Raw genomic sequence first — 27,539 nt, forward strand, 5'->3', positions numbered from 1 at the left:
CGCCCGCTGGAAGTAGCCAGGCTGGGGGTGGGTGGAGTGAGCGCCACCTCAGGGACGCCTAACATGAGGGGAGAAGGTGGTGGGCGGGCATAGAGCAGGTGGGAGAGAAGCCCGCCTAAGAAAGAAGGCGGGGGGCGTGGCCGCGACGCAGGACAAGGCCCAAAATGAAGCCGGGGCCTGGATTAAATGTGGCGGCCGCCGGGAAGCGCGGGGCGGTGCGGAGGCCTCGCAGCACAGCCGCGGCGACCGCACCCACAGAAACCCTGCCTGAAGCCTGGCTGCAGGGTAAATAAGTAAGAGCAGCCAGGGGAAAAAACGGGGGCAGGGTGAAAAGAAGCTGACAAAGGGAGACACCCTGGTGCTGGAGATAGGAGCCGTGATCCTTTATAGCGCTTCTATACTTCTTGATCCGTCTTCTGAACAAGCCTGGAAAGGAAAGTACCTTGAATATCCAGCGTACATGATTCCTGTAGAGGGATGTCCGCGTCTCTTCCTAACCGACAGGCTCTGGTAGGCGAGTGGGTGGGAGACGGGGGACGAGGACCATATCGCTGACACACACCTGTTAGGCTCTTGGTCCTGCTGTGGAGAGCTGTGAGGATACGGGGTGGCAGTACACGCCGTACTCTCAGTCTCTGAGTGGGACTACAGACGTGACCATTCACTCTGTATCCCTCCGGAAACCTGAAAAGGAACGACGCACATTGAGGTAGATATGGGTCTAATGAAAGACTTGTGTCCACCTCCTACTGACACTAAGCTAAATTAGTGCCGCTTGGTGGGATGTATACTGCGGAGGAGCTAACCTTTTTCTGTACATAGTGTCAGCCTCCTAGTGGCAGCAGCATACACCCATGGTTTCTGTGTCCCCAATGAAGCGATAGAGAAACAGGATTTTTGGGTTGCTTACCGTAAAATCTGTTTCTCGGAGCCTTCATTGGGGGACACAGGAACCATGGTGGCTGTCATCACCTCATCTCCCAGGGTCGGTCCTTCCTTCCGGTACACTGGCAAGTGGGGTCGACGGACGCCAGCTTTCTTGGCTGGGGCACGGTGTTTCGCCATCTGACCGTCCAGGGTTGTTGGTCGGCGCAGGAGGCTGCTCTGCCGATAAACGTCCTAGAGATACAGGCAAATTTTCTGTCCCTACTGCGAGAGGATCGCGGGCCCTGGAAACGAACCGTGGAATTTTCCTGTTCAGACGGGACGCCATGAGGTCCACATCCGGGGACCCCTCATCGAAGGCAAATTTGATGGAAGACCTCCTGATGCAGGGACCATTCCCCTGCCGCAAAGCCCTCGCGGCTGAGAAAGCCGGCGGCCCGTTGTCCACGCCAGGAATGTGTACCGCGGATATCGCTGGAACTGACAACTCAGCCCAATGAAGGATTTGGAGACTTCGGCCAACGCCAAAGAACTCAGAGTTCCTCCCTGGTGGTTGACGTATGCCACGGCTGCGGCCTTGTCCGTCTGGATCCGAATTGGTCGACCCTTGAGCAGTTTGCTCCAATGAAGTAGGGACAGAAAATTTGCCTGTATCTCTAGGACGTTGATCGGCAGAGCAGCCTCCTGCGCCGACCAACAACCCTGGACGGTCAGATGGCGAAACACCGCACCCCAGCCAAGAAGGCTGGCGTCCGTCAACCCCACTTGCCAGTGTACCGGAAGGAAGGACTGGCCCTGGGAGATGAGAGGTGATGACAGCCACCATGGTTCCTGTGTCCCCCGATGAAGCGATGGCGAAAGCAACATTTCACAATTCGTATTCAAAATACATTAAAAAAATCTAATATATTAACAATAAATATATATAAATAAAAATCTTCTTTTGTCAAAAAATTTAAAGAGAGGATGAAATTAGGGCCAATACTAGGACCTGGGGGGTCTTATTAGGGTATGGTAACATGTGTCATATCCACACCCACATTGTGGGAGGAAGATCTGCAGGATAATACAGTAGCAGATAAGTGGGCAAGACATCAGATCTCGTTCACATATAGCTGGAGAAAAATATAGAAAAAAAAACAGCAGTGAAAATATATTTACTATGCTTTCCAATATGGCGCCAACATATTCCACGGCGATTTGCAGACACTGTCATCACTGTCCCCATTAGAGCTCACATCATAATATAAATGTCCCATCAAGCGTGTGTCTTTGGAAATTGACCAGAAATTCCCATTTTACATTCACAGGAAAATTCATGACAAATCCATATTGGAGGTAGCAATCCTAAAACTCAATATAGACCCTTTAACAAGCATTGCCATGTGACGAGGGTTAAAAAGTCAAACAAACCACTTCTTTTGCAGACACGAGTTCCGGGGTACTGGATTCAACAGCACAAAGCAGAAAGTCTGATTTGGCTGTATGAGAGGCCTCTGACATGGGGTCTATGGGAAAATGTTTCTTCCTGTGGAAAGAGCCAAGCTGGCGCAAGATTTATATGCCATGCAATGCTCCTCTCTGAATTTTAATCTGCAAATGTCCTCACTGAAGAGGATGAGGACAGGAACGCTAATATCTATTGGATGTATCAATCCTCAAGAGTTAATATTGACCCTTTAACAAGCCTTTCGACATGACTTAGGATAAAAGGAGAAACATTCCCTCCAAGGCCGAAAGTCAGAGAGCTCTCACCTAGCCAAATCAGACCTCCTGCTTTGCACTGATGAGGGGCAAACACCGCAAAACACCTGTCTACAAATGGAGTGTCTGGGTTGGCTTTTTAGCCCAAATCATGTGGCATAGCTTGTTTAAGATTCACTGACTTTTAGGACGACTATATCCTAGAGGTAGTGCTAGAGCCCTAAACCTTGCCCGCTCTAAAGTGAATATTTGCATATTTAAATCCATTTTGTAACACATTTGGATTTTGAAGAGGCGTTGATGTTGATCCACAGAGTAATATCTGTAAGTACTCAAAGAATTTTATGCTGCCAAAACTCAGATCAGTGAAGCTTCATTATAAATAAAGGGGGATTGCACTAAGACCACCTGATGGGGGGTCTTAATTCTTAGGATTAGAAGGGTGCTAGTTCACTGTGTAAAGAAAAAAAAAAATGAAGCGTGAATATTAGCATTAATGCCAAGCAAAACGTCATTAGCAGCTATCATTTACTTTTGGCAATTTGAACAATGGATGAAAATGGCATATTGAGATGTGATGGAGCTGTGGACGTTTTCCTCACCTTGTACTTTTTGAAAACAAGTTGTTTGGTGTCTGGCTTGCAATATCAGGACTTGTGTTAGAGCCAAACTCCGGTAAAGAGGGCTCTGATCCGAACTCCAGGGCCCCAAACTGAACATTTAATCCTGTGACGTCGGCTGATCCTGGCATCTCGACCGCAGATGAGGGGATCTGAGGGGAAATCACAGGCATTAATCCCGAGGGCAGCAGTGGGTCAGAAGTATGTGTAGTCACAGCCAAGGAATTCAGTCCTCAAGATCTTTTCCTTACGAGAGATCTCCTCCTAAAAATTTCTGTCTCATTGCCAACAGACAATACTTTCCACGATATAGAGTAAAGCTGGCATGCGTGAACAGGGGGACAGCAAAGACCCCAGAGCTGTTGCAAAAGCATTTAGGATGGCAATATGGCTGCGCAGGGTTATCAACTCGTTGGCACTTATTATAGAGATTTCAGAAGACGTGGTCTGTATGGCATTAAAACTAAATTAGTGTCTATATTTAAAAGGGGTTTTGCACTTTCAGAAGACTGGACCCCAAAAGCTTAAATAACAAACACAGTAGGTTACTCACCCAGCCGGGGTTCATCAATGGCTCCCCGCAGCTACTCGGTGCTTAGGCTGCAGCGGTGACATCACTTGAACAGCACGAATCACCGTTGTAGCCAATCATCGAGCTCGACGGCTGTTGCGAGGTAGACTGAAAGAGCCGATGAGCTCAGCGATTGGCTACAGAGATGATTCATGCTGCCAACGTGAAGTCACGTTTGACCCAGGAGGCCAAGTATCTGCTATTTTTTCGTTAGTTAGGAGTCCACTTTTCTGAAATTAAACACCTTGTAGTGTAACCATTTGCTAAATGTTGGATGGGAGTAGGGGGTCATGCATTATTTGTCATATGTAAGCGCTGAGTGAGAAATCTGAGTGTAAGGCCACGTTCACATGCTCAGTATTTGGTCAGTATTTTACATCCGTATTTTTAAGCTAAAATCAGGAGTGGGTGAAATATGCAGAAGTGGTGACGGGTTTCTGTTCTACTTTTCCTCCGCATGTTCCCTATACTGATGTACAATACTGAACGTTGTGAATGTGGCCTAATAGAGGATGGGACAGGTCTGAGTACAGGACGGTATACGTGGACATATGGCTGCAGTTGTGCATCATCCAAAGGCCACAAACTGTATACGATGGAATAATCCTATAAGTGAATGGAGTCTAACAGATCACTCAGACTTGTTGCTCTTCACAAACAGAATTCAGTCGTGTGCTTGGAAAAACGATCATCATTGTGCTCTGCTAAGACCATAGAAACATAGAAAACGGAACTTGGGTAAACCGATTTATCTTATTGGAGAAACGTTTCTTTTTTTGTTTTAAACTGAAAAGTGTATAAAAATGGAAAGAAAAAAAAAAGTTATAAACCATGCACTAACCAATGAACTGCAGCTTGCGGAATAAAAACGTGTGCTGTGCAGGATGCTGACCTTTGAGGTGGGTGGTGTCCTCCGTTTCTGGGGTTTTAGGTGTTTCTGCTGCTGTGTCTGCTGTACAGACATTGCCTGGGAGTCCAGGGACAGGTTGGGGAGCTGAATCATTTTGCTGACATTGGAGGTGGTGTCCACTGGAGACGTCTCCCGCAGTTTCGCCTGTGAGAAGGACTCCAGGCCAGGAGGTGGCGCTGTGACTGGCTGGATTTGATGCTGCTGCCGCTGTGCGAGCTGACTCAGCACGGGTGAGGGCTCTGGCTGCGATTTGAAGTCTAAATTGAGAGAGGAAAAAAAAAAATAAGGCTAGGCTCATATACACTTATTTTTTTATACAAATGTAAAAAAAACAAACAAACCACAAAGCAACATCTCTCGTATTCTTCAGGCGATTATTAACCTTAATTTCTCCTCAGCAAATGAAGCATGACACTGGGATACTTGATTATCTCTGAATCCCCGTGTCACGCTCCACCTCCTGCGGCCCTTTATTTTGTATTAGATTCCCTTTACAGAACCTGTCAGTAAGATCAATCCCCCCAACTTCAAACCATACATATGGGAACACAGGTCTTTAAAAGCAAGATCCATCCACACCTTTAAACCTTTTATCTGTTGCTGCATTCCCGAAAAATCAGTGCTTTATGCAAAATGAGGTGACAAGTGCTCTGGGTGTGACAGAGCACTTCCAGGCCTCCTGTCCTCGTTTCCCCACACATTACCAGCGTCTTTAGCTTTATTGATAGCGCAACTGTCTGTGTGAAGTCTGTCAAGGAAATCATCAGATGGCGAGACTGATGCTGAGCAGGGAAACAACCTTGTAAAACAAAGGCTTGTTAACAGTTCTTCCACACCCACAGCACTTTATGCCTCATTTGCATATAACTGAAAACACTAATTTCTTAGGAATGCAGCAACAGAAAGAAGATATAAAAGGTGTAGATGGATTTATATTGCAAAGACCTGCATGCCCAAATATGCAGTTCAGAGGGTGTTACTGAGGGATTCACTTTAAGGGGGATTCTATAAATACAGGGGGCTGTCGGCACAGAATGATTTGACTTAAACCATGTACAGGTGCTACATTTACATGTGCACCTTCCCCCCTACTTGTTTTCTATCCATCTCCGCCCTTCTCTGGCTCTATGAAGCCCAAGCTGTCAAATCAAAGAAGCGGATTCCTGAGACAGAAGGAAAACTAGTAGGTGGAAAGGTACACTGAACTACATGGCCCCGCCGCGGTGCACCGAGCTCCTGTAATTGGTTTGGGCAGTCATTCTGTGATGACAGAGTCCCTTTATATACAGTTCAGACGGCCAAAAGAAGGGAGATGAGGTAGTATTGTGCAAGTCTGATTGTGTGTCTCAGCAAAAATTGGAGAGCAGTACTAAATTAATGTAGCTATTTTGTGTAGGGGATGTGATCAACATTTTTAAAGGGTTATTCCTAGCATTGTATGTGACCACTTATCCACCAGATAACTGGCTGATTGGTGGGGGGAGTCTGACCCAAGAACAGGGCTCAGAAGTTCTCCATCGGAAAGAAGCATTGGTCACACAGGTGCCCTGCATGGTTATATTCATAGGTAATGAACGGAGCAAAGGGGTCCATTTCCCAGTAATAGCGTGGAGGGTCCGATCAGTCAGATGCTGGACAGGTGATAAACTAATGTTGGGAATGAGCCTTTAAATAGGTTATAAGCTTACATAAAATCAGTAATGAGTCAAATGGGGGAGAACAGGTGATATAATCTTACGGAAGGTGCGATACATGCTTGAAATAAACTTCCAGCAGATGTGGTTGCCAAACTAATCTATCCAAAGACAAAAGGAAATACGTCCTTGTGGTGCAGTCAGACGACAGAATAAATCGGACTGCAATGTACAGACTGGCCGGCAAGTCTCCCAACCAAGAGCGACAGCTTCATGGACCCGCCGGTCAGTCCGTTCCATCGCACAATTCCTCCGCTGTGTACGCGAAGACCTGGTTTATAGGAGAAGCATTAGGCCTTTTCCTGGAGTAACACATATTTCTAACTTCTTTTCTAGTGTAAAAGGAAAACTTGTCACACGCGAAAAAAAAAATCAGCCATAGGAAATAATGAGGTTGAATGATGACAACAGACTGTAACCAGCAGTCACACGGCTTCTGGGTATTAATACCCCGGTCTATTCCAGTTACTGGGCTTTAGACTCAATGCCACCAAATCTTTAGATTGAAAAACACCACTGCATTACTTATTTTGCACCGTGCCAGAATGACACACTGCATTATGCTCCAGAGCTGTAAGCAATCTTGCTTGCCATTTATGGCCCCTCCAATAAGCAAGCAGCCGTGATGCAGAGCACATTTATTTTCATACATTACCTAACAAAAGACGAATACAAATGTCTAAAGCAAGCACTGAAAAAGCAAGGTATGCTGGGCGATGCCTGCTCTGAAGACTACAGGATGGTGAATGCAGCGCTAAATCATAACACCGGCTGTAACTCAGCCCCATATTACCTTTGACTGCATCTCAGCTAGATTGATGGGTGGTCTCCCCTGTCCAATGCAGTAAGTCGAATAGACCAGACGACGGTAACAATGGTCCTCCAGCAAGAACCTTCCTATGGCTGACCCATGAGTGTACTGGACACAGGGTGGAGGCCGGGCTCCCTATAAGCTTCTGTAGAGGAGGGCAACAATCTCTGACCCTCGCTATGGTTTTCTAGTCTAGAGGTTTGGGGAAAAAGGTTTGTTTGGGGCCTCTCTCCTTTCACAAAGGGTTTGCGATAAACCACATTTTGTTTGCACCAACACTAAAGTCACATTCACAGGCTTTGAATAAATGGGGGGGGGAGAAATTTTCAAAATATGTTAATGCTACATATAAATTGTGACACGGCGACCATAAGGTGGTATCCAGATCACTCAGAATCATTGTTCTCCTCAGACACAGTTCAGACGTGTGCTTGGAAAGATTAACATCATTGCGATCCGGTTAGACCACCAATACTTTACTATCCACTTGGTATTAGAAGCTGTCCCCCTTTATACAATGGCCGTGATGGCAAGTACTTGTAGGACCGGACTGCGTGATACTGCAGATTGCAAGGGTCAATGAAGAAAGATTTTCAGGTACGATGAAATATACCAAGCATTGAACTCAACGTAAAAGGCTTACCACAGAGAATTACAACAAGCCACAAATTAGTGTGTTAGGAGCCTTTCAGATGTCTTCATGAGCCCACTTGTATACAGGTGGTGATAATACCTGGAGGTCTGAATGCACAACCAGTAACAGGGGAAGTTTCAAGGCAACAAGGGGATATTGTGGAGGTGTGAGGATGCTCTTACCAAACTGAGAAAGGACCGATGGCTGCGGCACGGGTTTTATGTCCCATGAAGAGGAGGCCGTGGTACTGGCACTCTGTTGAGAGCTTGGGGTTGCGAATTGCCCCAGACCCGGGTTCTTCAGCTGTTCTAGTATCTGGGCCCCTGCAGAATTTGTCAGTTTTGTAGACCCGATCTCACCAAACCCAGATCCGAGGACAGAAGACTACACAAAAGAGAATAGCGAAAGAAGGGGGGGGGGGGGGGGGAGAAAGACAGTCATACAGGAGTGCAAACTGTCAGCACCAAGGTTAACGGGGATTTCAGAAAACTGTTCACCCCTGACACAGTTAAACAAAAAACAAAAGAATAAAACATAACACGAACTGAGCATTACTCAGTGTCCTCACGTGCAGTGAAAAGTCTGTGCTGCTGCTCCTGATGACTATAATTGTCTGCAGTCAGTGAACTCAGCGGCTCTTACTGTCAACTCAAGCAGAGGCACCAATGTCACCGATTGGCTGCAGCGTTGTTGACATGATGGCAATAATATACACTAAGAGCAGCAGTTGTTTGTTTTTTTAAACAAGCTAAACTGAGGCAGAAAGATTTTTCTAAACCTGAAAAAGACCCTTTAATATATATCTATCATCCAATGAGTGTGTGATGTCACTTTTCTGTGGGATACATTTGCTACAATTAATGAACTGAATGTAAAAGTAGTCTGACAAGTGGTTAATAATGTTTCAACGTTTACTCCTCCTGTGTTATGGTGCAGCTTTCACAATTTAAAAAAAAAAAAAGGAAAAAACTTCTTAAAAAGTTGCAAACGTTTAAACCCTTTACCAATTGGTTCCAACTAGGCAGAGGATCAAGTTGGAGGGAAAAGAGTCATAAAAACAGCAAACAGAAATGATGGGATTTTTCTCCTGCGCCTCATTGGGGGACACAGACAATGGGAGCGAAGGGGGTGACAGGCGAGTACGCTGAGTATACCTCCCCATACACTTTCCTGCGACGACTGGGGCTGATTTTTCTGGCGATGGTTCCTTTACGGTCCCGGTACCGCACACGGATACGAGGGCAAGCGCACGGAACTCACGGAGAAGACTTGACCAGCGCTTTCAGATGCCCTGAATCAGCCCCATAGCTCTCCATCCCCCTGCCCATAGGGTGGATCGATTGAACAATACCCCCTCTAACAACCTCTCCGACTGTGTCCCCCAATGATTGGCTCGGAGAAAAGGATTTTATGGTGAGTACACAAAAATCCCTATTTTACAAGAGGACGATGTATGAATTCCCCCATATATCGGCTGTCATACAACTGGATTAGGATGTGACGTACCAGACTAGGTGGAGTGAAGCTGCTGATCGCAGTGGCACTGCTGCCTGCGGGCGTGATCTGAGAGCTGTGCTGGGAATTCGTGAACACCAGCGCCTGCCCGAAATTCTGCTGCTGAGTAGACTCAAACCCTGCAGAACCGGGATCACTGTTTTGCTGCGGTTTCTGGAGCAGGGCTACCAGGTCGATGCTGAACACAAAAGTAAAGTCAAAACGCCACAAATAAGAACGACAGAAGTTATTGTGTAGATTCATGTCCAATCCTAATCACTACCGGTGAATGAAGGGTGATAACCCTCAGCTCCTATGTCACGTACCTTTGCCCGGGTGTAATGTGGTTTTCTGTGGGTACAGACGATGCAGTGAAGACTTTTGTTTCAGAAAGCTGCAAGAAAAAGACAAAAATGATCAAAACAGAACTTCAATAGATGTTAACCTGAAAAGAGTTACTTTGTAAATACAAGATGCTCTTCTTTAACTGATCCAGAGTTATTGACTATTCTAATCCAGAGCTGCATTCACAATTCTGCTGTGTATTACTGGAAACATCAGTAAACTTGTTGACAATCCCCTAAAATCTTAACAGTAACTTTTTCCTATATTTCTAAAGATTAAACCAACTCAGTATCAGGGCAAGCTATGTGCACAGACTAAAGGATCAGGAAATGCTGGGGGGAGTTCTGCAGTTGTGAACTCTGCATTATACAGACTGGAGGTCAAACAGGCAGAAATATGGAATTTTCTCTATTGCTTCAATGGGGGACACGGGAAACCATGGAGTGTATGCTGCTGACATTAGGCAAAAAAGTTAGCTTCCCCCAGCAGGGTACACCCACTGACTGGAGCCAAACCCATCCGTTTAGCTTAGTGTTGGTAGGAGGTGGGCACAAGTCTCTCATTAGACCCATATCTAACTCAGTTTTTGTCTTTTTCCAGTAATGTTTTCCCATTTCTTTTTCAGAAGGTTTCCTCTTCTATCTCCTGGAGGGAAACCGTGTTAACAGTTTCTCTGTAGTCCCACGTAGAGACAGCGGGTACGGCATGGACTGACACCCCCCTCCTGTGTAGTCGGCAGGACCCTAACACACCAAGAGAGTGCCGGTAACCCAGAGGACGGCCCTGGCCTCCCACTCTTGCCCGATCGCCTACCAGAGCCAGCCGGCGTCAGTAGTTCCTCAAGGGTAACACTTACGCCTGCCATGCACCACCCACCCTCCCAGAGCCAGATCTGCAGGGTGGCAAGACAGAACCCGTATCCACCAACCGCCCGACAGACAACATCGGGATGTTGGATAACCATCTTCCCCACAGTTTTGCGAAGATGGATGCCAGGGCCTACAGGACAGGCATCCATCTCCATGGGTTCTGAGGAAAGTAAAGGGGTGGAGGGTTCTTATAAATTATATATATAGTGAGGGGCTTTTTACTTTGTATGCCTTTTACAGCCGCAGCGTTCAGTACCATGGCGTCCTCGCCGCTCTGCTTTTCCCCAGCGGCCGGGTTTCTAAATTTACTTCCCGGCTCTCGCAGCCTGGATACATCCCCGGCAATTCATCCAATCAGTCATGTGGGCTTTCCTGTGTTCTCTGCCTTCAACCAACCACAACGCGCCTTACTTCCCAGGCATGTGGGGATCCAGTGTGTTTTGTTTTCCTTTGCTTGCCGCCCCTTCCTCCTCAGCGCCATCTTCTTCCTCTGAGGCCAGCTTTATCTCGAAAAAGGGGCATAGGCGCGCAGCTGCTCGTCCGCATACATACATTCAAGGACTCGCTTCCTTCCAAGATCACTATCCTGGTCAAAAACTGGCGAAGGCATCTGGTCTTGGTTTGATCAATGTTTGCGGATTCGTCCACAGTAAACTATGTTATAACGACTTCCTAATCCTCTTAAAGGTCTTCAACGGAGATGGGATGTCTCACCAGACAGCGCTCCGATTTGTTTCATCACAAGGTTCTAATCCGCAGTTGTTTATGACAGAGCATATCCCATATTGCCCAGTATAGTTCCAGATTGTATACAAAGGTTCTCAGGTCACTTCCAGATTCCGTGACTCTGCGATTATTCAACACTTTCGCAGTTGCCTAAACTCAATTTCCTCCCCCTTCTTTTAGCAGGGAGGTTTGTTTACATCCTTACAGTATCCTCTGGGAAACTTCTATATCTGTTTTCCAGATCCAACTTCTGCGCTATGTCGATGTGACTATTCACGTTTTCTAGGCCTGCTCATGGAACGCAGCATCGAAGCTCCGGTTCCTCTGTTCACGGCGTGATTACGATCTGTATAGGGAAACCCCCCTATTCTTCCCCTCCTCTTCTTCCCTGTTTTTGCTGCTTGAGTCTAGTTTGCTCCTCAGTGCGCTAGGTGTGCAGGTTTCTACCTCCCTTTCAGGGAAACTAGTTTTTCCATTTCATTTAGTCAAGTTTCCCTGTGGGGTGCACACGCTTACTAAATCTTTAACGGCCTCCCGTGTGCTTTGGGGGTGCCGCCTCTGGGTGTAGAATACGCTAAAGCAGGGCTGTGGAGTCGGAGTCGTGGAGTCGGTGCTCATTTTGGTGGAGTCGGAGTCGGAGTTGGAGTTGGTATAAAATGGACCGACTCCGACTCCTAAAATATATCATAAATTGGGTACAGTAATTCAATGCAGGATGTGCTGAATATTTTTTCATAGGAGTTTGGGAAAGTTATGAAATGTCCTATAAATGGCTGTTATATTCCTGATCTAAGGCTACATTCACACACAGCGTTTTTCCTGTGTTTTTTGAGGATACGTTTTTCAGCTGCAAAAGTTGATCATCTTTTTAAAAAACTGCATCACCTGAAAGGTTTTTGAGCTCATAGATAATGTTACTCAATAGCAAAAGCAGATTAGAAATCTGCTCTATCCATCCATTTATCCATATCTGTCTATCCATATCGTATCTGTACCAAAAAGAATGAAAACCGGGTAGTACACCAATATATATTCTGTTCTATCTAAATATCTTGATTATTGGATCATAAAAATGATTAAAATGTCTGAGGTTCACATTGTACTACAATAAATTTTTCACTTAAATATAAGCAATATGTGTGGGAGTCGGAGTCGTGGAGTCGGAGTCGGTGTAAGGGAAATTGAGGAGTCGGAGTCGCAGGTTTGGCTTACCGACTCCACAGCCCTGCGCTAAAGTGTTCTTTTCTAACTTCCTTTTTTCCATCATCCTCGCTTAGTTCTCCTCCTCCTATCGGTCTTGGATATATTGTTAGGGTGTGTGTACACGGTGCGGATTTTGCTGCGGATCCGCTGTAGATCCGCAAGCAAGGTACAGTACAATGCAAATCAATGGCTTTTAAAAACCACAGTGCACACATGCTGCAGATTTGCTGCGGTTTTAAATTCGCAGCCAGGAAATTCTTTCTGCGGATTCCGCAGCGGTTTGACACCTGTTCCATTGTACAGGTGTCAAAACGCAGGGGCAAACCGCAGGCCATTTTACCTGTTGTTTTACTTGCAAATCCGCGCGGAAAAATCCACAGCCGAATCCGCACTGTGTGCACTCACCCTCAGGCCATGCGCACACATTGCGGATTCTGCTGCGGATCCGCAGTGTTTCTGGCCCTGCGGGTCCGCAGCAGATTTAGGTGCGTTGTACAGTACAGCACAGGAGGGATGTAGCAGAGCTGTGTGTGTATGAGGTGTACAGAGCAGAGATATGCATGTATGAGGTGTACAGAGGAGCGGAGCCGCGTGTGTATGGGGTGAGCGGAGCAGTTTGTGTACGGAGCGGAGCCAAGTGTGTGTACGGAGTAGAGCCGTGTTTGTGCGGGGTGTGTGGAGCAGAGCCGTGTTTGTGCGGGGTATACGGAGCAGAGCCACGTGTGTACGGGGTGTAGGGAGCAGGGCCGCGTGTGTACAGCGTGCACGTAGCAGAGGCGCGTGTGTACAGCGTGCACGTAGCAGAGGCGCGTGTGTACAGCGTGCACGTAGCAGAGGCGCGTGTGTACAGCGTGCACGTAGCAGAGGCGCGTGTGTACAGCGTGCACGTAGCAGAGGCGCGTGTGTACAGCGTGCACGTAGCAGAGGCGCGTGTGTACAGCGTGCACGTAGCAGAGGCGCGTGTGTACAGCGTGCACGTAGCAGAGGCGCGTGTGTACAGCGTGCACGTAGCAGAGGCGCGTGTGTACAGCGTGCACGTAGCAGAGGCGCGTGTGTACAGCGTGCACGTAGCAGAGGCGCGTGTGTACAGCGTGTACGTAGCAGAGGTGCGTGTGTACAAGGTGTACGGAACAGAGCCGTGTGTGTATAGGGGGTGTGGAGCAGAGCCGTGTGTGTATAGGGGGTATCAGGTGCAGTAATAAGGACACACGGCAGCAGAGGCTCAGTATTGGGATATCAGGTGTAGTAATAGGGACACATACGGCAGCAGCGGCTCAGCATTGGGGTATCAGGTGCAGTAATAGGGACACATACGGCAGCAGCGGCTCAGTATTGGGGTATCAGGTGCAGTAATAGGGACACATACGGCAGCAGCGGCTCAGCATTGGGGTATCAGCAGGATGAGGGGTTTGTGCAGGTTGGAGATAGATGGTGATGGGGCTGGAATATGAGAAGTGAAACGTGTCGTTGTTGTATTCTCTGTAGCAGAGTCGTGGCTGGAGGAGTTGTCATGTTGGTCTGGGCCAGATGGAAAAGACGTGAAAAGTGACCGATTCCATCAGAAAGAACGTCAGACACCAACTATACCTGTGCAGTAATCACATATGTTTTGTAGGACTGGTATTTACCACTGACCATATTGCAGTAATATCCATGTTGGTCTTTATATAGGGATTATTTTCAGTAACAGCGCAGCATCTCCTACATCCACTATTAGGGGGCGTCAACGAGTTGTAATCACAGTTACCTAGTTAGGGGCCCACTCAGAAGTTTCGCACCCCTGAACCGAAACCCTAGCTATGCCTCTGTAAGAAAGCAAAACCTTAATACATTTCCTGAGACCACCAATAGCTCAAAAGGTTACTCAGAAGTGTGTAGCTCAGGAGCCAGAAGCTCTCAAGCTCCTGCTTGATTGGACTACAGACCTATAGTCTATTGAGCCCAAACACTGTGCACCTTTGCATGGCACACCCTTGCACTTCTTAGGCTACTGAACTATTTGGTTGGTCTTGTGGCTCAGACTCCAACCTGCAGGGGATTTAAAGGGAAGGTGCCATCCAAAAAAATTTTTTTCAGCAATTGAAAAAAATGGAAAGAATTAATGTTTACATTTTCTTAAAAAATATTATCGTTTGTTTTTAATTTTGCAAAATATGAAAAATAATTTTAAAAAGTTTGGCATTTCCACTTGTTAACACTAGGGGGAGCAGCTACTGAAATCTGGCACAAAAACCTATGACATCTATAGACACAGTGAGCAGCCATTTTGATGGGGCTTGCAAAGTTACTGACTGTCTTTGCATGTAAAGTCTGGATCAGAACAGGCCATCAATCAGCAGACATGTTTCCTGGATTTCTGTGGAGCAGACAAGCAGACGGTCCATCCATGTGAATAAAACACAGCGCTCTTTGTACAATCCCTGGCACCGAACAGGGCGCCCCCCACAGACCAGCACACTGCTCTCCTGAAATACTCTGTGCTGCTGTCGCCCTGCTCCTTCCACCATACATCAGGCCCCTGTCCCCTCGGTTTCACACATCGCCAGGACGGGATCTGAGGAGAGGAATGGGGTCTTCGGTCACCGAGGATGGCAGGCAGCAAGGATTCTGGGAGCAGAGTGACAGCAGCACAGAGTATTTCAGGAGAGCAGTATCACACGAGATAGGATTAGATACACGGCTCAGCAGTCAGCATCACACAGAAGAGGATTAGATGCACGGCTCAGCAGGCAGCATCACACAGAAGAGGATTAGATGCACGGCTCAGCAGGCAGTATCACACAGAAGAGGATTAGATGCACGGCTCAGCAGGCAGTATCACACAGAAGAGGATTAGATGCACGGCTCAGCAGGCAGTATCACACAGAAGAGCATTAGATGCACGGCTCAGCAGGCAGTATCACACAGGATAGGATTAGATACACGGCTCAGCAGTCAGTAGCACACATGATAGGATTAGATACACGGCTCAGCAGGCAGTATCACACAGGATAGGATTAGATACACGGCTCAGCAGGCAGCATCACACAGGATAGGATTAGATACACGGCTCAGCAGGCAGTATCACACAGAAGAGGATTAGATGCACGGCTCAGCAGGCAGTATCACACAGGATAGGATTAGATACACGGCTCAGCAGGCAGTATCACACAGGAGAGGATTAGATACACGACTCAGCAGACAGTATTACAGATATGCCCACACTGGTGAAACTTCCAGCCCCCCCCCCCCCCCAATTATACACAAGACTATGGGCTGTATAAGTCACTGTCCTCCTCAGACAGCCATAAAAGCAAAGGTGTCAGATTACCGGAGATCACTGGGGCTGTGAGTGAGGAGGCGGAGACAGAGCAGGAGGACGCTGGAGCAGGAAGCACAGGGCTGAGCCTGGAGTAAGCAGGACAGAGGAGCATAGATGAAAGTCACCCGCACTCACCACTCTCCATCCTCCGGCTCCAGTGAGCGCTTCTCTCCTCTGCTGACCACCTTCTCCTTTTCTTCAGCCTCTCCTCACAACACAGGACCTGTTATGCCACAAGTGGTCCTGTGATAGAGGCGGGTAAGTGGAGCTCAGCAGATAGCACTGGGCTACAGTAAAATGGCGCCCAGCCACACCTACAGCAGTGAATGGTGCAGCCCACAGGGGCGTGCCCAGTTCTCTGCTACTGAGGCTGCAATGTGCGGTCGGAAGCCGACCGCAGTTTCCTATGTGCAGGGACGGCCATGTTTGCAGACTGTATGAGTCCTCCACAGATCTGCAAATCAAGATGTCAGCGCCCAGTGGCTACATGAAAACATTATTACAAACAAACCATAAATCCTGGTTAGTACAACATTTGCTGAAACAACATGTTTTGTAACTTACTATTTTTTTGCAAATTATATAAAATTGCGGCACCTTCCCTTTAAGGCTTACAAATAAAATACTATCAGAGCCCCTCAAACCATAGCAATGCCAGCAGCACTCACATCTTCGTTCCAGTCTTCCGCTGTCCACTCTTCAATTGAATTTCTCCATGCTCCTTGTAAAAAGCAGTAAATAAAAGTCCTAAGTAACGCATGAACACATAGGGACTAATACCATTTTACCACTTTCAAACAAGAGAAAAAAAAAAAACAAAGGACATTACAAAGACAATTTTCAAATCTAAAATTGAGAAAACAAGACAAAAAGATCAGTTGCCTCCTGCTAATCTCACATATAAAAAGAACGTACAAAATATCTCTACTAATATAAAAGCTGAAGTGTCAAAATTAATTGATGGCAACAAGATATTAACCATAGAAAACCCCTAATATTAAACAAAGCTTACCAGTCCCATCATCTCCGTCGCTCTGACCCGTCTCCCACACCTCTGCTTTTACACCGAAGCCATCATTAGTGCTGGGCTCGGTGTAGTCTGCAGGGTTGAACGTCCTGCAATGAAGAATAATATTGCTCTCAGCAAAGTAACTACAACAATTGCAGCCATTCACATCACATTGTGTGTCCATTACCTACCCCATGCCCTGTGCTGAAAACCTTCCTGCCCCTCTACCTCGTCCACGGCCTCCAAATCCTGGGGGGAAAAAACATGGATTTTTGTGAGTACTCACCGTAAAATCCTTTTCTCCGAGACGCTCATTGGGGGACACAGAGACTGTGGGTGTGTGCTTCTGCCGTCTGGAGGCCGACACTAAGTGTACAAAAAAAGAGTTAGCTCCTCCTCCGCCGCATACACCCTCGCCCCTAGGCCGGGCGTAACTCAGTTTAGTGCATAAGCAGTAGGAGAACGCGCCTTAAACTCAGGCAAGAAACTATATGTCTGAAAAAGGGGGCCACCCTAAACCTTGTACAAGGATTTGTATAACTCAAAATAAGTAAATGCCAACTGGCTGATAGGGTGGGTGCTGTGTCCCCCAATGAGCGTCTCGGAGAAAAGGATTTTACGGTGAGTACTCACAAAAATCCATGTTTCTCCTTCGTCTCATTGGGGGACACAGAGACTGTGGGACGTTCTAAAGCAGTCCTCTGGGCGGGATCTTAGCTCACCCAATCCATGCTAATTTGCGCCCCTGATTAGAGGTGCGCAACTGCTGCCTGGAGAATCTTTCTTCCCAGGCTTGCATCCGAGGATGCCTGGGTATGTACGTTATAATGTTTGACAAACGTATGCACACTGGACCAGGTAGCTGCTTTGCATACCTGCTCCGCTGAAGCCTGGTGTCGCAGTGCCCATGAGGCACCCACTGCCCGTGCCGAGTGAGCCTTGATCCCTGCCGGAACCGGCGTGCCACTGATTTGATAAGCTTCTTGGACCGTCAGGCGAACCCATCTGGCCAAAGTCGCTCTGGACGCAGCGAGCCCCTTCCGCCGCCCCTCTGGAACCACGAATAGAGAGTCTGTCTGGCGGAATGGCGCTGTCCTTGTCACATACCTTCTAAGAGCTCTTACCAGATCCAGGGTGTGCAAAGCCTTCTCTACCCTGTGCACCGGTGCCGGGCAAAACGAGGGTAAGACAATGTCTTCGTTGATATGAAATGCAGACACAACCTTCGGCAAGAAGGGAGGAGCTGGCCTTAAAACTACCTTATCTTTATAAAAGGTCAGGAACGGCGGTTTACAAGATAAGGCCGCCAATTCCGAAACCCGCCTAATAGACGTTATAGCTACTAGAAAAACGACCTTTCTGGACAGGTAAGGCAAGGAGACCTCCTGCAATGGTTCGAAAGGAGCCTCCTGAAGGGCCCTGAGCACCAAGTTCAGGTCCCATGATTCCGTCGGCGCCTTATAGGGGGGTACTAAATGTGCGACCCCTTGCATAAACGTCCTAACCTGCCAGACGGAAGCGACTTTTCGTTGGAAAAGCACCGACAGGGCCGAGATTTGCGTTCTGAGCGAACTCGGAGCCAACCCTGCGTCCAGCCCTGCCTGTAGAAAAGCCAGTACGTTGGGGATCGAAAAAACCAGAGGAGCCACTTCACGATCCCTACACCAACGGAAAAAAACTTCCCAAGTTCGATGATATACTCTCGCCGAGGAAGGCTTTCGGGCACTCACCATCGTGGCCGCCACATCGCGCCTGAATCCTGCCTGTGTTAACAGCCAAGATTCAATGGCCACGCCGTCAAACACAGGGCCCCTAAGTTCGGATGGCAGATCGGCCCCTGGGACAGTAAGTCCGGCCGATCTGGAAGACGCCAGGGTACGTCCACCACTAGTTGGACCAGATCTGCATACCAGGCCCGCCGGGGCCAGTCCGGGGCCAGCAGAATTGCTGGAACCTTCTCTCTCCTTATTTTCCTGATAACTCTTGGAAGCAGCGGCAGCGGGGGGAACAAGTACGGGAGACGAAACTGGCTCCACGGGAGCACCAGAGCATCTGCTGAGATTGCCTGCGGATCGAGGGATCGAGCGACAAACCTTTGTACTTTGGCATTCTCTCTGGATGCCATAAGGTCCACGTCTGGTGTCCCCCACCGTTGGCAGATCTGCTGAAAGATCTCGGGGTGCAGGGACCATTCCCCTGCCGCGACCCCCTGTCGGCTGAGAAAATCTGCCGCCCAGTTTTCGACTCCTGGAATGTGCACCGCTGAAATTACCACGCGGTTCTTCTCTGCCCAACGCAGTACCAGTCCGACCTCGCGCATGGCTGCCTGGCTGCGCGTGCCCCCTTGATGGTTGACATATGCTACTGCTGTAGCATTGTCCGACTGGATGCGCACCGGCCGGTGTCTCAGGAAACACTGGAAATGTTGCAGGGCCAATCGTATTGCCCGTATCTCCAGAATGTTGATCGGGAGAACTATCTCCTGAACGGACCACCGCCCCTGGGCTATGTGACTCTGGAAAACTGCTCCCCAACCTTGCAGGCTTGCATCGGTCGTCACCACCAACCATTGTTCCGGGGGAAAGGGTTTCCCCTGGACCAGAGACGAGTCGCGAGTCCACCACCGGAGTGAACCTCGTACCAGCGGAGACAACTTGCACCGATGACAGAGACAGCAGCCTCCGGTCCCATGCTGTCAAGAGCGCATGCTGAAGCGGACGGAGATGGAACTGGGCAAACGGGATTGCTTCCATCGCCGCCACCATTCTGCCCAACACACTCATGCCGTACCGGATGGATCTGGTGCCCGGCTGTAGAAGGTTCCGTACCCCTTGCTTGATTTTTTGCGCCTTGTCCTGAGGGAGGATCACCAGCCCCCGGGAGGTGTCGAAAATCATGCCTAGGAACACTATTCTTTGGGCTGGAACCAAGGACGACTTGCTCCGATTGATCAACCAGCCCAGACGGGCCAGGGTATCCAGAGTGATACTGACATTGTCCTGGCACTCCTGAAACGACGGCCCCTTTACCAAAAGGTCGTCCAGGTAAGGTAACACCGTTATGCCCCGTGCATGCAGGATGGCCATAACCACCGCCATTATCTTTGTAAAGACTCTGGGGGCAGTGGCTAAGCCGAAGGGCAGAGCCACAAATTGGAAATGACGTCCTCCGATCGCAAATCGCAGGAACCTCTGGTGTGGGGGAAATATCGGAATATGCAGATATGCATCCTGCACATCGATCGAGGCCAGGAATTCCCCTGGATCCATGGCTGCAATGACCGAGCGGAGGGACTCCATCCGGAATCGCCTGACCCTGATGAATCTGTTCAGGATCTTTAGATCCAGTACTGGCCTCACAGTCCCGTCTTTTTTGGGGACCGAAAACAGATTGGAGTAAAACCCCTGCGACTCTTCGCCCTGCGGCACTGGGGCGATGACCCCTTTGCGCTGTAGCGTCATTATAGCCTGTAACAAACTCTCCGCCTGCAAATCTGTCTTGGAAAGTCGGGAACGGAAGAATCGCTGTGGTGGCCGTCCGACAAACTCTATCTTGTACCCGGACGATATTAGTTCTGCCACCCAAGTGTCGCGTGTCACTGCGACCCAAACGTGGCTGAACCCTAGTAGGCGTCCGCCCACTCTGTCGTCCGTAGGTACGGAGCGCCTCCAGTCATTTAGCTGGAGGTTTTTGGGACCTGGCCCCCCTCGCTCTGGGCAAACGGCCTCGGCCTCTACCCAGCGGATTGGCCCTGTAAGAGGCTTGCTTTTCCCTACTCTGGCCATCGTTTGCGGAGGAGTATGCCCTGGCCGAAGTCCCCCCCCAGGGGCTACGAAAGGGTCGAAAACGCCTCTGCGTTTGCCTGAATGCCGGGCAACTTCTCTGCTGCGGGAGGAAACTACTTCTCCCCCCTGTGGCTTCTGAGATAAGCCTATCCAGCTTCTCACCGAACAGCCGATTGCCCTGAAAAGGCAATGAGGTTAAGGATTTTTTAGAGATAGAATCCGCTTTCCACAGCCTCAGCCCTTTTTGCATTGCAAAACGCTTATCCGGGTGTTCTCTATGTTTCTGGACTAGCTCCTCAAACTCCGGATGCGTGGCAAACCTTCTATGTGGTCGCCTGGATTTCTTGAAAGAGACCTTGTGACCTGAGGCTGTGGGCACATCGTCCTCGATCTCTAATGTCTGGTTGACTGCCTCAATGAGACTGTCCACCGAGTCCTGGAACCCCAGGCTTTCTAGATTCCAGGCCTCCTCCTCCTCTCCTTCATCCTGATCGCTCCCTGAGCTCAGCGACGGGGAACGGGATGCCCTAATACCCGCCGCCGAAGCCCCGGAGGGCCCGGCCGACGGGGAACGAGCCCTTTTGATATGAGCTTCCCTGGTACTGGAGCGACCTCTAATGGTTGGAGGGTCCTGAGACGAGGACGAGCTCTCTTCCGCTGGCAGACCACCATCCTTGTTCCTGCCCGGGCCTTGAAGGGATTCAATTGCCCTTGTAAGGGACAGCATAGAATGCGATAAGGACACCGCCCATTCCGGGGGGTCCTGACCCCTGGGTTCAGAAACAGTGGGGGGCTCCTGGGCGCGCTCCGACTCGCAGGCTTCACAATATTTACCCGCCTGTGCCTTTGGCAGCCTGACCCCACAGGACACGCAAACCGCGTAAAGGAAAGAGTGAGCTTTCCCTTTGGCAGACATACTTGCACAGGCTGAAGGCAGGGTAGAAGGAGGAGGAGGGTAACCCCTTCCCTGACAACCAGTGCGGTTCTCCAAACGGAGTTACACTCACCCACCGGGAGGGTCCCACTCCTGTTTGAAGTACCCCGGGAAGCTCCGGATGCGTGGACGCGAGGTGGTAGGGCGGAAGTCTCCTCTCCGGGACCTGTGCGCCCGCCGTTTTCCACCCCTTGACCTCCAGGCCTCCTGCTCCTATACAGCGCGTCTCCCCGACGTCAGTGGGCGGGACTTCCGGCTACCACCGGAAGTCGGCGCGCGGCCTCGCGCGATACTCACGGACCTCCTCCTGCAGCGGGGCCGCGGCCGCCGGCGGGCTTCCGGCCGCACTCCGGTACACGCGGTGTGCGGCGTCCGGGTGCAACGCCACTCTGGCTACCGTTACTCACCGGGGCAAACTTGCGGTGCGCTCCAGGAGCGGATCCCCCAAATATTAAAGGTGAGCAGGGCCATCCGCCGTGGGCTCCATCCCCGGCAGGGGGGGGGGGGGGACTTCTGGTACCGGTTTCTTCCCCCTGTACTCGCCACGTCCACAAACTAGATCGGCTCACCTGCGCCTCCAATTCAGCCCCTGGACTCACTACCAAGGGGTGGAAGGGGCCTCCATACATTGTTATTGTAGGAGAGGAACAACGTGGAGGCTGACCCCTGGTTCTGCTCACACGTGCTCGCCTGATGAAGTTATGGGGAAACCGAATCCTCTTATCAGGACGCGTTGCCCCTCTTTTAAAAAATAGTTGTCTGGCAAAAAGTCCCAGATGTGTCCCTCGGTGCGGGAGAGGACACGTGGAGGGTTACTCACACGTGGTCGCCCGTTGATGATTTGGGGAGATCGGATCCTCTCTATAGGATCCGTCGCCCCTGTCTTATCTTCATAGAAAAAAAGGGAAAAAAAAAAAAAAAATCTAGTCTGGAGCTCCAGACTGCGTGTGCCTCCATCAGACACTAAGCAAAAACTGAGTTACGCCCGGCCTAGGGGCGAGGGTGTATGCGGCGGAGGAGGAGCTAACTCTTTTTTTGTACACTTAGTGTCGGCCTCCAGACGGCAGAAGCACACACCCACAGTCTCTGTGTCCCCCAATGAGACGAAGGAGAAAACAAAGAAGCTGTTGGCAGATCAAATGCAAGAATAACTAGAGGGGACTACATAGCAAATAAGCTGTAGTAGTGTCAATACAATAAGTGACAATTCTATATTTTTAATTTTGGCTGGATGGAGCTGAGTATTTGCATTTAAAGATGACGGCACCAGAATCCCCTTCGGCCTACACTGGTGATGTGTGATCAAGACGATTCTCTACGTTAGCAGATTCTGCCCTAGGGTTCAAATTATTATTCTGGAACAAAAGAGTCAATTGGATTTCCAGTGACATCAGTGCACATGTAGGATCACAGATTGCACCATCTTGTGCCTCAGTAAGAGGGCCATAATGCAGCTACACATTGCATCCATGGTACGGATGTAAATCATAGCCTACCAGTCTATCGACCAGAGCAAACAACATCATACTGTTAGTTCGGGTCACAAGACTCAAGGCTGGGTCTTGGTGCTGTAATATGGATGCTAAGAGCAGCAAACAAAAACTACAGTACCTCTTCCACGTCCCCGTCTTCCACGGTCAGCAGGTCTGTCCCCAGGGCCGCTGTCTACTCCATTTTCTTCTACTCTAACTGCATTGAAAAAAAAAAAAAATATCCTCAGTAGACATCATCTACAATTCCACCGTACCGTACAGAACGACCATAGCAGGCAGCTTACACTCTCTACCACGGCTTCCTCCTCGGCCACGTCTGTTGGAGGTGCCACGGCCACGACTTGCTTCTCTGTCTCCCCTCTTTTCCCGATTCTCTTTGTTTTCAGAGCTCTCTTTTCCAATGCTTTTCTTTTTGCCGCCGACTGTCTCCCAGGAAGTCTACAGAGACAAAAACAAGACAAGTCAAATCAATCACTCTCAGGACAACCAACCGCACAGGACAGTTCTAGCACCGTACGTAGACTTGTTTTATTCACTGCCGTACACAATCGATGCCACAATCCACAGTACAGCAAGCCACTATAAAAGGCGTCAGTCTCACCGTGTCAGAGTTTCCTTCCAAGAGTATATTAATGGCTCTGTTCACGTCTCCATTGCAGTCATGAAGTGCCACTATACACTCATCCTGGTTTTTTCCTGTCACTTCCATTAGCTGCAAGAAAAAACAAATCTTAGCAAAGACTAAATCTATTATTTAATGTGACATCTTTTGTGCCTAACTCATTGTAAAATTCCTCTGAAAAGTCATGCCCGAGATCTAACCAAAGGTCGGTATGCTTTTGCGATTTAATCTGAGAGCAGCATGATGTAAGGGCTGAGAACCCGACTCCGGCAATGTGTCACTTATTGGGCTACTTGCTGTAGTTGTGATAGATTCCCGAAATGTGGTTACAGCGCCCCAAAATATACCGATGTGGATCCTTACAGGCATGGCTACCAGTGAATAATCAGTGTGCGTCATCAGTGTCCATTTTTAAACATCAGCGTGTTTTGTTTTTTTTCATGGACGGGTAAAGTAGTAAATTGCAAAGCTTCTCTTATTCTTTGCAATGTTAAAGGGTTTTTTCAAGACATTTATACAATTTTTACTATGGGCGTAAAAACTGACAGGAAGGTAGGTAGTTAGTTACTACCTACATGCCTGTTGTGCCCGGCGACGATCTCTGCCAGCACAGAGCGGTCACAGGCCGCTCCGGACGGCAATTCAGGGGTTTCCTTCCTGCTCCGTTGATGCAGCGTCAGTGCGGATGACATGATGATTGGCAGCTGAAGCCCTGCTGCCTAACTGCGGGAAACCAGCTGTCAATCACCACGATGTCTGCAGTCACGTCCAGTCGGCAGAGCCACTGAATTGTCAGCAGGAGCGGTCAATGAACAATTACCTGCTTGTTAGCTTTTACGCCAAGATTAAAGAAAAAAAAAAATCCTGCCTACGCCTTTTAAATATGGGCATAACCCGAACCATACACCGATGCCACTGAACGTGTTTCTCACGGACCCATAAACTTGTATGGTCACTTTTCATCTGTGATTCCGGAGAAAATCGGACATGTCTTGGACAGTGTCCGTGAAAAAACACGTGTTTGAATAGGATCATAGATAATATACACGTGTACTATCCGTGAAAAACAACATACAACACGGTCGTCTGAATGACACCTTATGAGCGGTGTACTAGAGCATGTGGAGGCCGACGTTGCTTCAGAGCACATGGTTTCAGACTGACGTGACCAATTTATAGCTGTGGGGAGAGAGGACAGCTTACACGGCCCCCTACATAAAGCCCTGGCAGCTGTTCACCGACCAGCCATGCAGCCTGACACATGCAAATCACCACCTGCCATCCGAGTAGGTCTGTTCAGATGGCAGGAAAAGCTGCACAAACTTTCTCTTCCAAAAATGGGTCTACAAGTGAAGAAAGCTTCAACGTACTTGTTTCACCTTATCCTCAAAGTCTGCATCGTTTTTGTCGTATATCATCTGTGCGAGGCGGATCTGCTCAGCTGTTGCCTGCAAACACAAAACGTGCAAAGTTACCCCGAAGGCGAAGGAAGATTAGCAGCCTCTCTACAAGCATGGCTGACGCCACAGCAGGCTGGAAATATCTCAGCCGTCAGCAGGAATGGGACAGAGCAAGAAGTCAGCATGTTATAGAGCTTCAGTAAAGGGGCTAAAGATAGAAAACGGTATACATGCGGCAAACACACCGTCACACTGCTGCTGCACCATGCCGGGACGGCACATATGTGAAAGGCACATTATCAGGAATTAAGCAGAAATATTCCATTATCCGTTCTTGATTATTAATGAAATTGCTCTAAAGTGGCCTCTAGCACAACGTAATGTGGAATGAGACCAGAAGACTAAAAGACAATAAGGAGGTTTCCAATCTTGGGCTCCTTCTTAATTCATTTTTAATGCAGCCATTACACATTTTTCCACTAATTTCCTGTTCTTCCTGCAATGCCCATAACTTTCTTACTTTTCCATCTACATAACCCAAAAGAGGGATTATTATCTCTTTTGTGGAACGTCTAGTTTTGAATTACCGTACATCGTTTACTTTACCATATAATGTCCTGAAATGCAGCAAGAAATCCCAAGCTGAGGCTGGTTTCACACGAGCGTTTTTTTGTGCTGCGCTGCGTGCGCATACATGCGCCCCTATGTTTTACATGGGTGCACATTGTCTAGCGTTTGTATGCGTTCTTTGCAGTGTGCGCCTATGCGCACTGGACGCACCGTTGCATTTTTTGTGCGCCCAACCTGTGTCAAAAAACGCATGCGAAAAATGCGCACGGAATGTGCAAAGAAAATCACATTACAGTCTATGGGAACGCTGGCGTGCGCATGGACATGCGCATGTCAGCGTTTAAAATCGCATGTATTTTTAGAGTCAAACTGGTTAAAACGCATGCGCATAAAATAAGCAAACGCATGCAAAGAGCATGATGCGTTTTTTGTATGTGCTTGGACTGCGCACTCAGCGCAAAAAACGCTAGTGTGAAACTAGCCTAACAGTTATAAAAAAAAAAAAAAAAAAAAAAAAAAATTCCACCATTATTTTAGGGATTTTAATAGCATACATTGTCCAGTATATATATATATTCCCCCCACCCCAGGAAACATGATCCTGCAATCATTGGACTCTTGAACCACAGTATATACGGCAACTCTTTCATCATTGCAATATATAGAGGAAGCAAATAAAAAAAAAAGAAAATCAACAATTATGTATGATCAGCGGCATCTAAGTAGTTAATCAGCAGTGAACAAAGTCAGCTCTGGTGCTGCTGTTAGAGGCAGGCACTGGCTGTATAACACAGCGGGCTCCTGAGCCCGCTCCATACACCTGGACTCGATAAGGTATTAAAGGGGTTGTCCACTACAATTTTTTTTTTTTTTTACAGACTGTCACTTCCAACTTTACCGAAATGTCACCACGGAAGCCAATGATTGGCTGTTGATTAGATGTAGTGGAACCTCCAAAAAAGAAAACATTGAGACTGACAGGGATCATGGCCAGTGTTGCATAGACTGAGGTGAGAGTTTTTATTAATTTATTTATACTTTTGCCCTACCTTTCGCCAAATTAAAATATGAAATTAGTAGAAAAAAAAAAACCTCTTAGGTGTTTTTTAGCCATAACTTTTTATTTATTTATTTTTTTTAAATAATGGTCTGAAAAACGTATAATATTGAGTTTGACTTTAAAGATTAAAGAGCATAAGCGAATGAAAAAACAAAAACCAGACATGAAGGTGTATGACAGCGGACACTTACCTGTACCTGTTTCTGTGGTTGTGTCTGTGGAGTTGTTATCTGTGTTTTTTCCCGAGTGCCCCGGGTACGTTCATTTCCCACCGAAGTCATCATATACAGTATATACAAAACAATGTATGTACAAAATAGAAAATCTGCAAGAAAAAAAAAAATACGATGAGACATTATCCTACAAATCAGTTACAAAAAAAGCAACCCCAAAGCAATCCTACAAAGATCCACTCCTCGAAGGCCGCTTTCAAAGACGAATCTTGCTCAGATTGGAAGACCCGGTCGGACCACTCGGTCTCCAGCGCTTTCAGCCCGAGCTTTCCTACATACTGCTTTTTAAACCAAGAAAATCCACATCAAAATGTTCCTTGTGAAAATACTCTAAAGCGAGCCATACACATCAGACCTCTCAGCTGACTCTCCCATACACAGGAGCGCTCAATAAGTCAAGAGGGCTTTTTTTTTTTGTTCTCTAAGAGAAAACTGTTCTCCGGAAGAACGACGCGCTTGACAGTCCGAAATCGGACACACACGATCGACATCTCTCCTAACCAACAGTCAGCCGGCTTCCCCATAGACATTAGACAGGCGTCGTGCGAACCTTTCGATATCGGCGGGTTCAGCTGACATTGGTGTAAAGTCTATGAACGATAGTTAATACAATTTATTCTGGATCCATGTGTACGATACAATTAGTCACTGATGAGCATTTTGCTT

General features: G+C 48.2%; 1 protein-coding gene and 2 non-coding genes across 12 annotated transcripts in view; all 3 read right to left on the bottom strand.

Moving 5' to 3' along the window:
* Positions 1 to 26,994, bottom strand: part of UBAP2 (ubiquitin associated protein 2) — a 65,281-nt gene extending 38,287 nt beyond the window's left edge. For 7 of the 10 annotated variants that reach the window (XM_073589815.1, XM_073589820.1, XM_073589813.1 and 4 more), the window contains exons 1-13: positions 26,832 to 26,994; positions 24,981 to 25,058; positions 23,590 to 23,700; positions 23,273 to 23,426; positions 23,107 to 23,184; positions 16,968 to 17,025; positions 16,780 to 16,883; positions 16,436 to 16,488; positions 9,650 to 9,717; positions 9,336 to 9,522; positions 8,012 to 8,213; positions 4,673 to 4,947; positions 3,192 to 3,361 (exon numbers count right to left, since the gene is read on the bottom strand). In XM_073589815.1, coding sequence (XP_073445916.1) covers positions 3,192 to 3,361; positions 4,673 to 4,947; positions 8,012 to 8,213; positions 9,336 to 9,522; positions 9,650 to 9,717; positions 16,436 to 16,488; positions 16,780 to 16,883; positions 16,968 to 17,025; positions 23,107 to 23,184; positions 23,273 to 23,426; positions 23,590 to 23,700; positions 24,981 to 25,058; positions 26,832 to 26,924 — 1,631 coding nt within the window. In that variant the 5' untranslated portion in view covers positions 26,925 to 26,994. The remainder of the gene's footprint in view (positions 1 to 3,191; positions 3,362 to 4,672; positions 4,948 to 8,011; positions 8,214 to 9,335; positions 9,523 to 9,649; positions 9,718 to 16,435; positions 16,489 to 16,779; positions 16,884 to 16,967; positions 17,026 to 23,106; positions 23,185 to 23,272; positions 23,427 to 23,589; positions 23,701 to 24,980; positions 25,059 to 26,831) is intronic. The other 3 variants (XM_073589818.1, XM_073589812.1, XM_073589814.1) reach the window with 2 other exon arrangements.
* Positions 4,405 to 4,487, bottom strand: LOC141101031 (small nucleolar RNA SNORD121A). Its single transcript, XR_012234860.1, has one exon. It is a non-coding gene; the product is annotated as a small nucleolar RNA SNORD121A (small nucleolar RNA).
* Positions 7,575 to 7,657, bottom strand: LOC141101030 (small nucleolar RNA SNORD121A). Its single transcript, XR_012234859.1, has one exon. It is a non-coding gene; the product is annotated as a small nucleolar RNA SNORD121A (small nucleolar RNA).
* Positions 26,995 to 27,539: the final 545 nt, after the last annotated feature.

The sequence above is a fragment of the Dendrobates tinctorius genome, unplaced genomic scaffold (assembly GCF_039654945.1).
Source record: "Dendrobates tinctorius isolate UK_male_01 unplaced genomic scaffold, ASM3965494v1 ptg000113l, whole genome shotgun sequence".
Taxonomy (NCBI): Eukaryota; Metazoa; Chordata; class Amphibia; order Anura; family Dendrobatidae; genus Dendrobates; species Dendrobates tinctorius.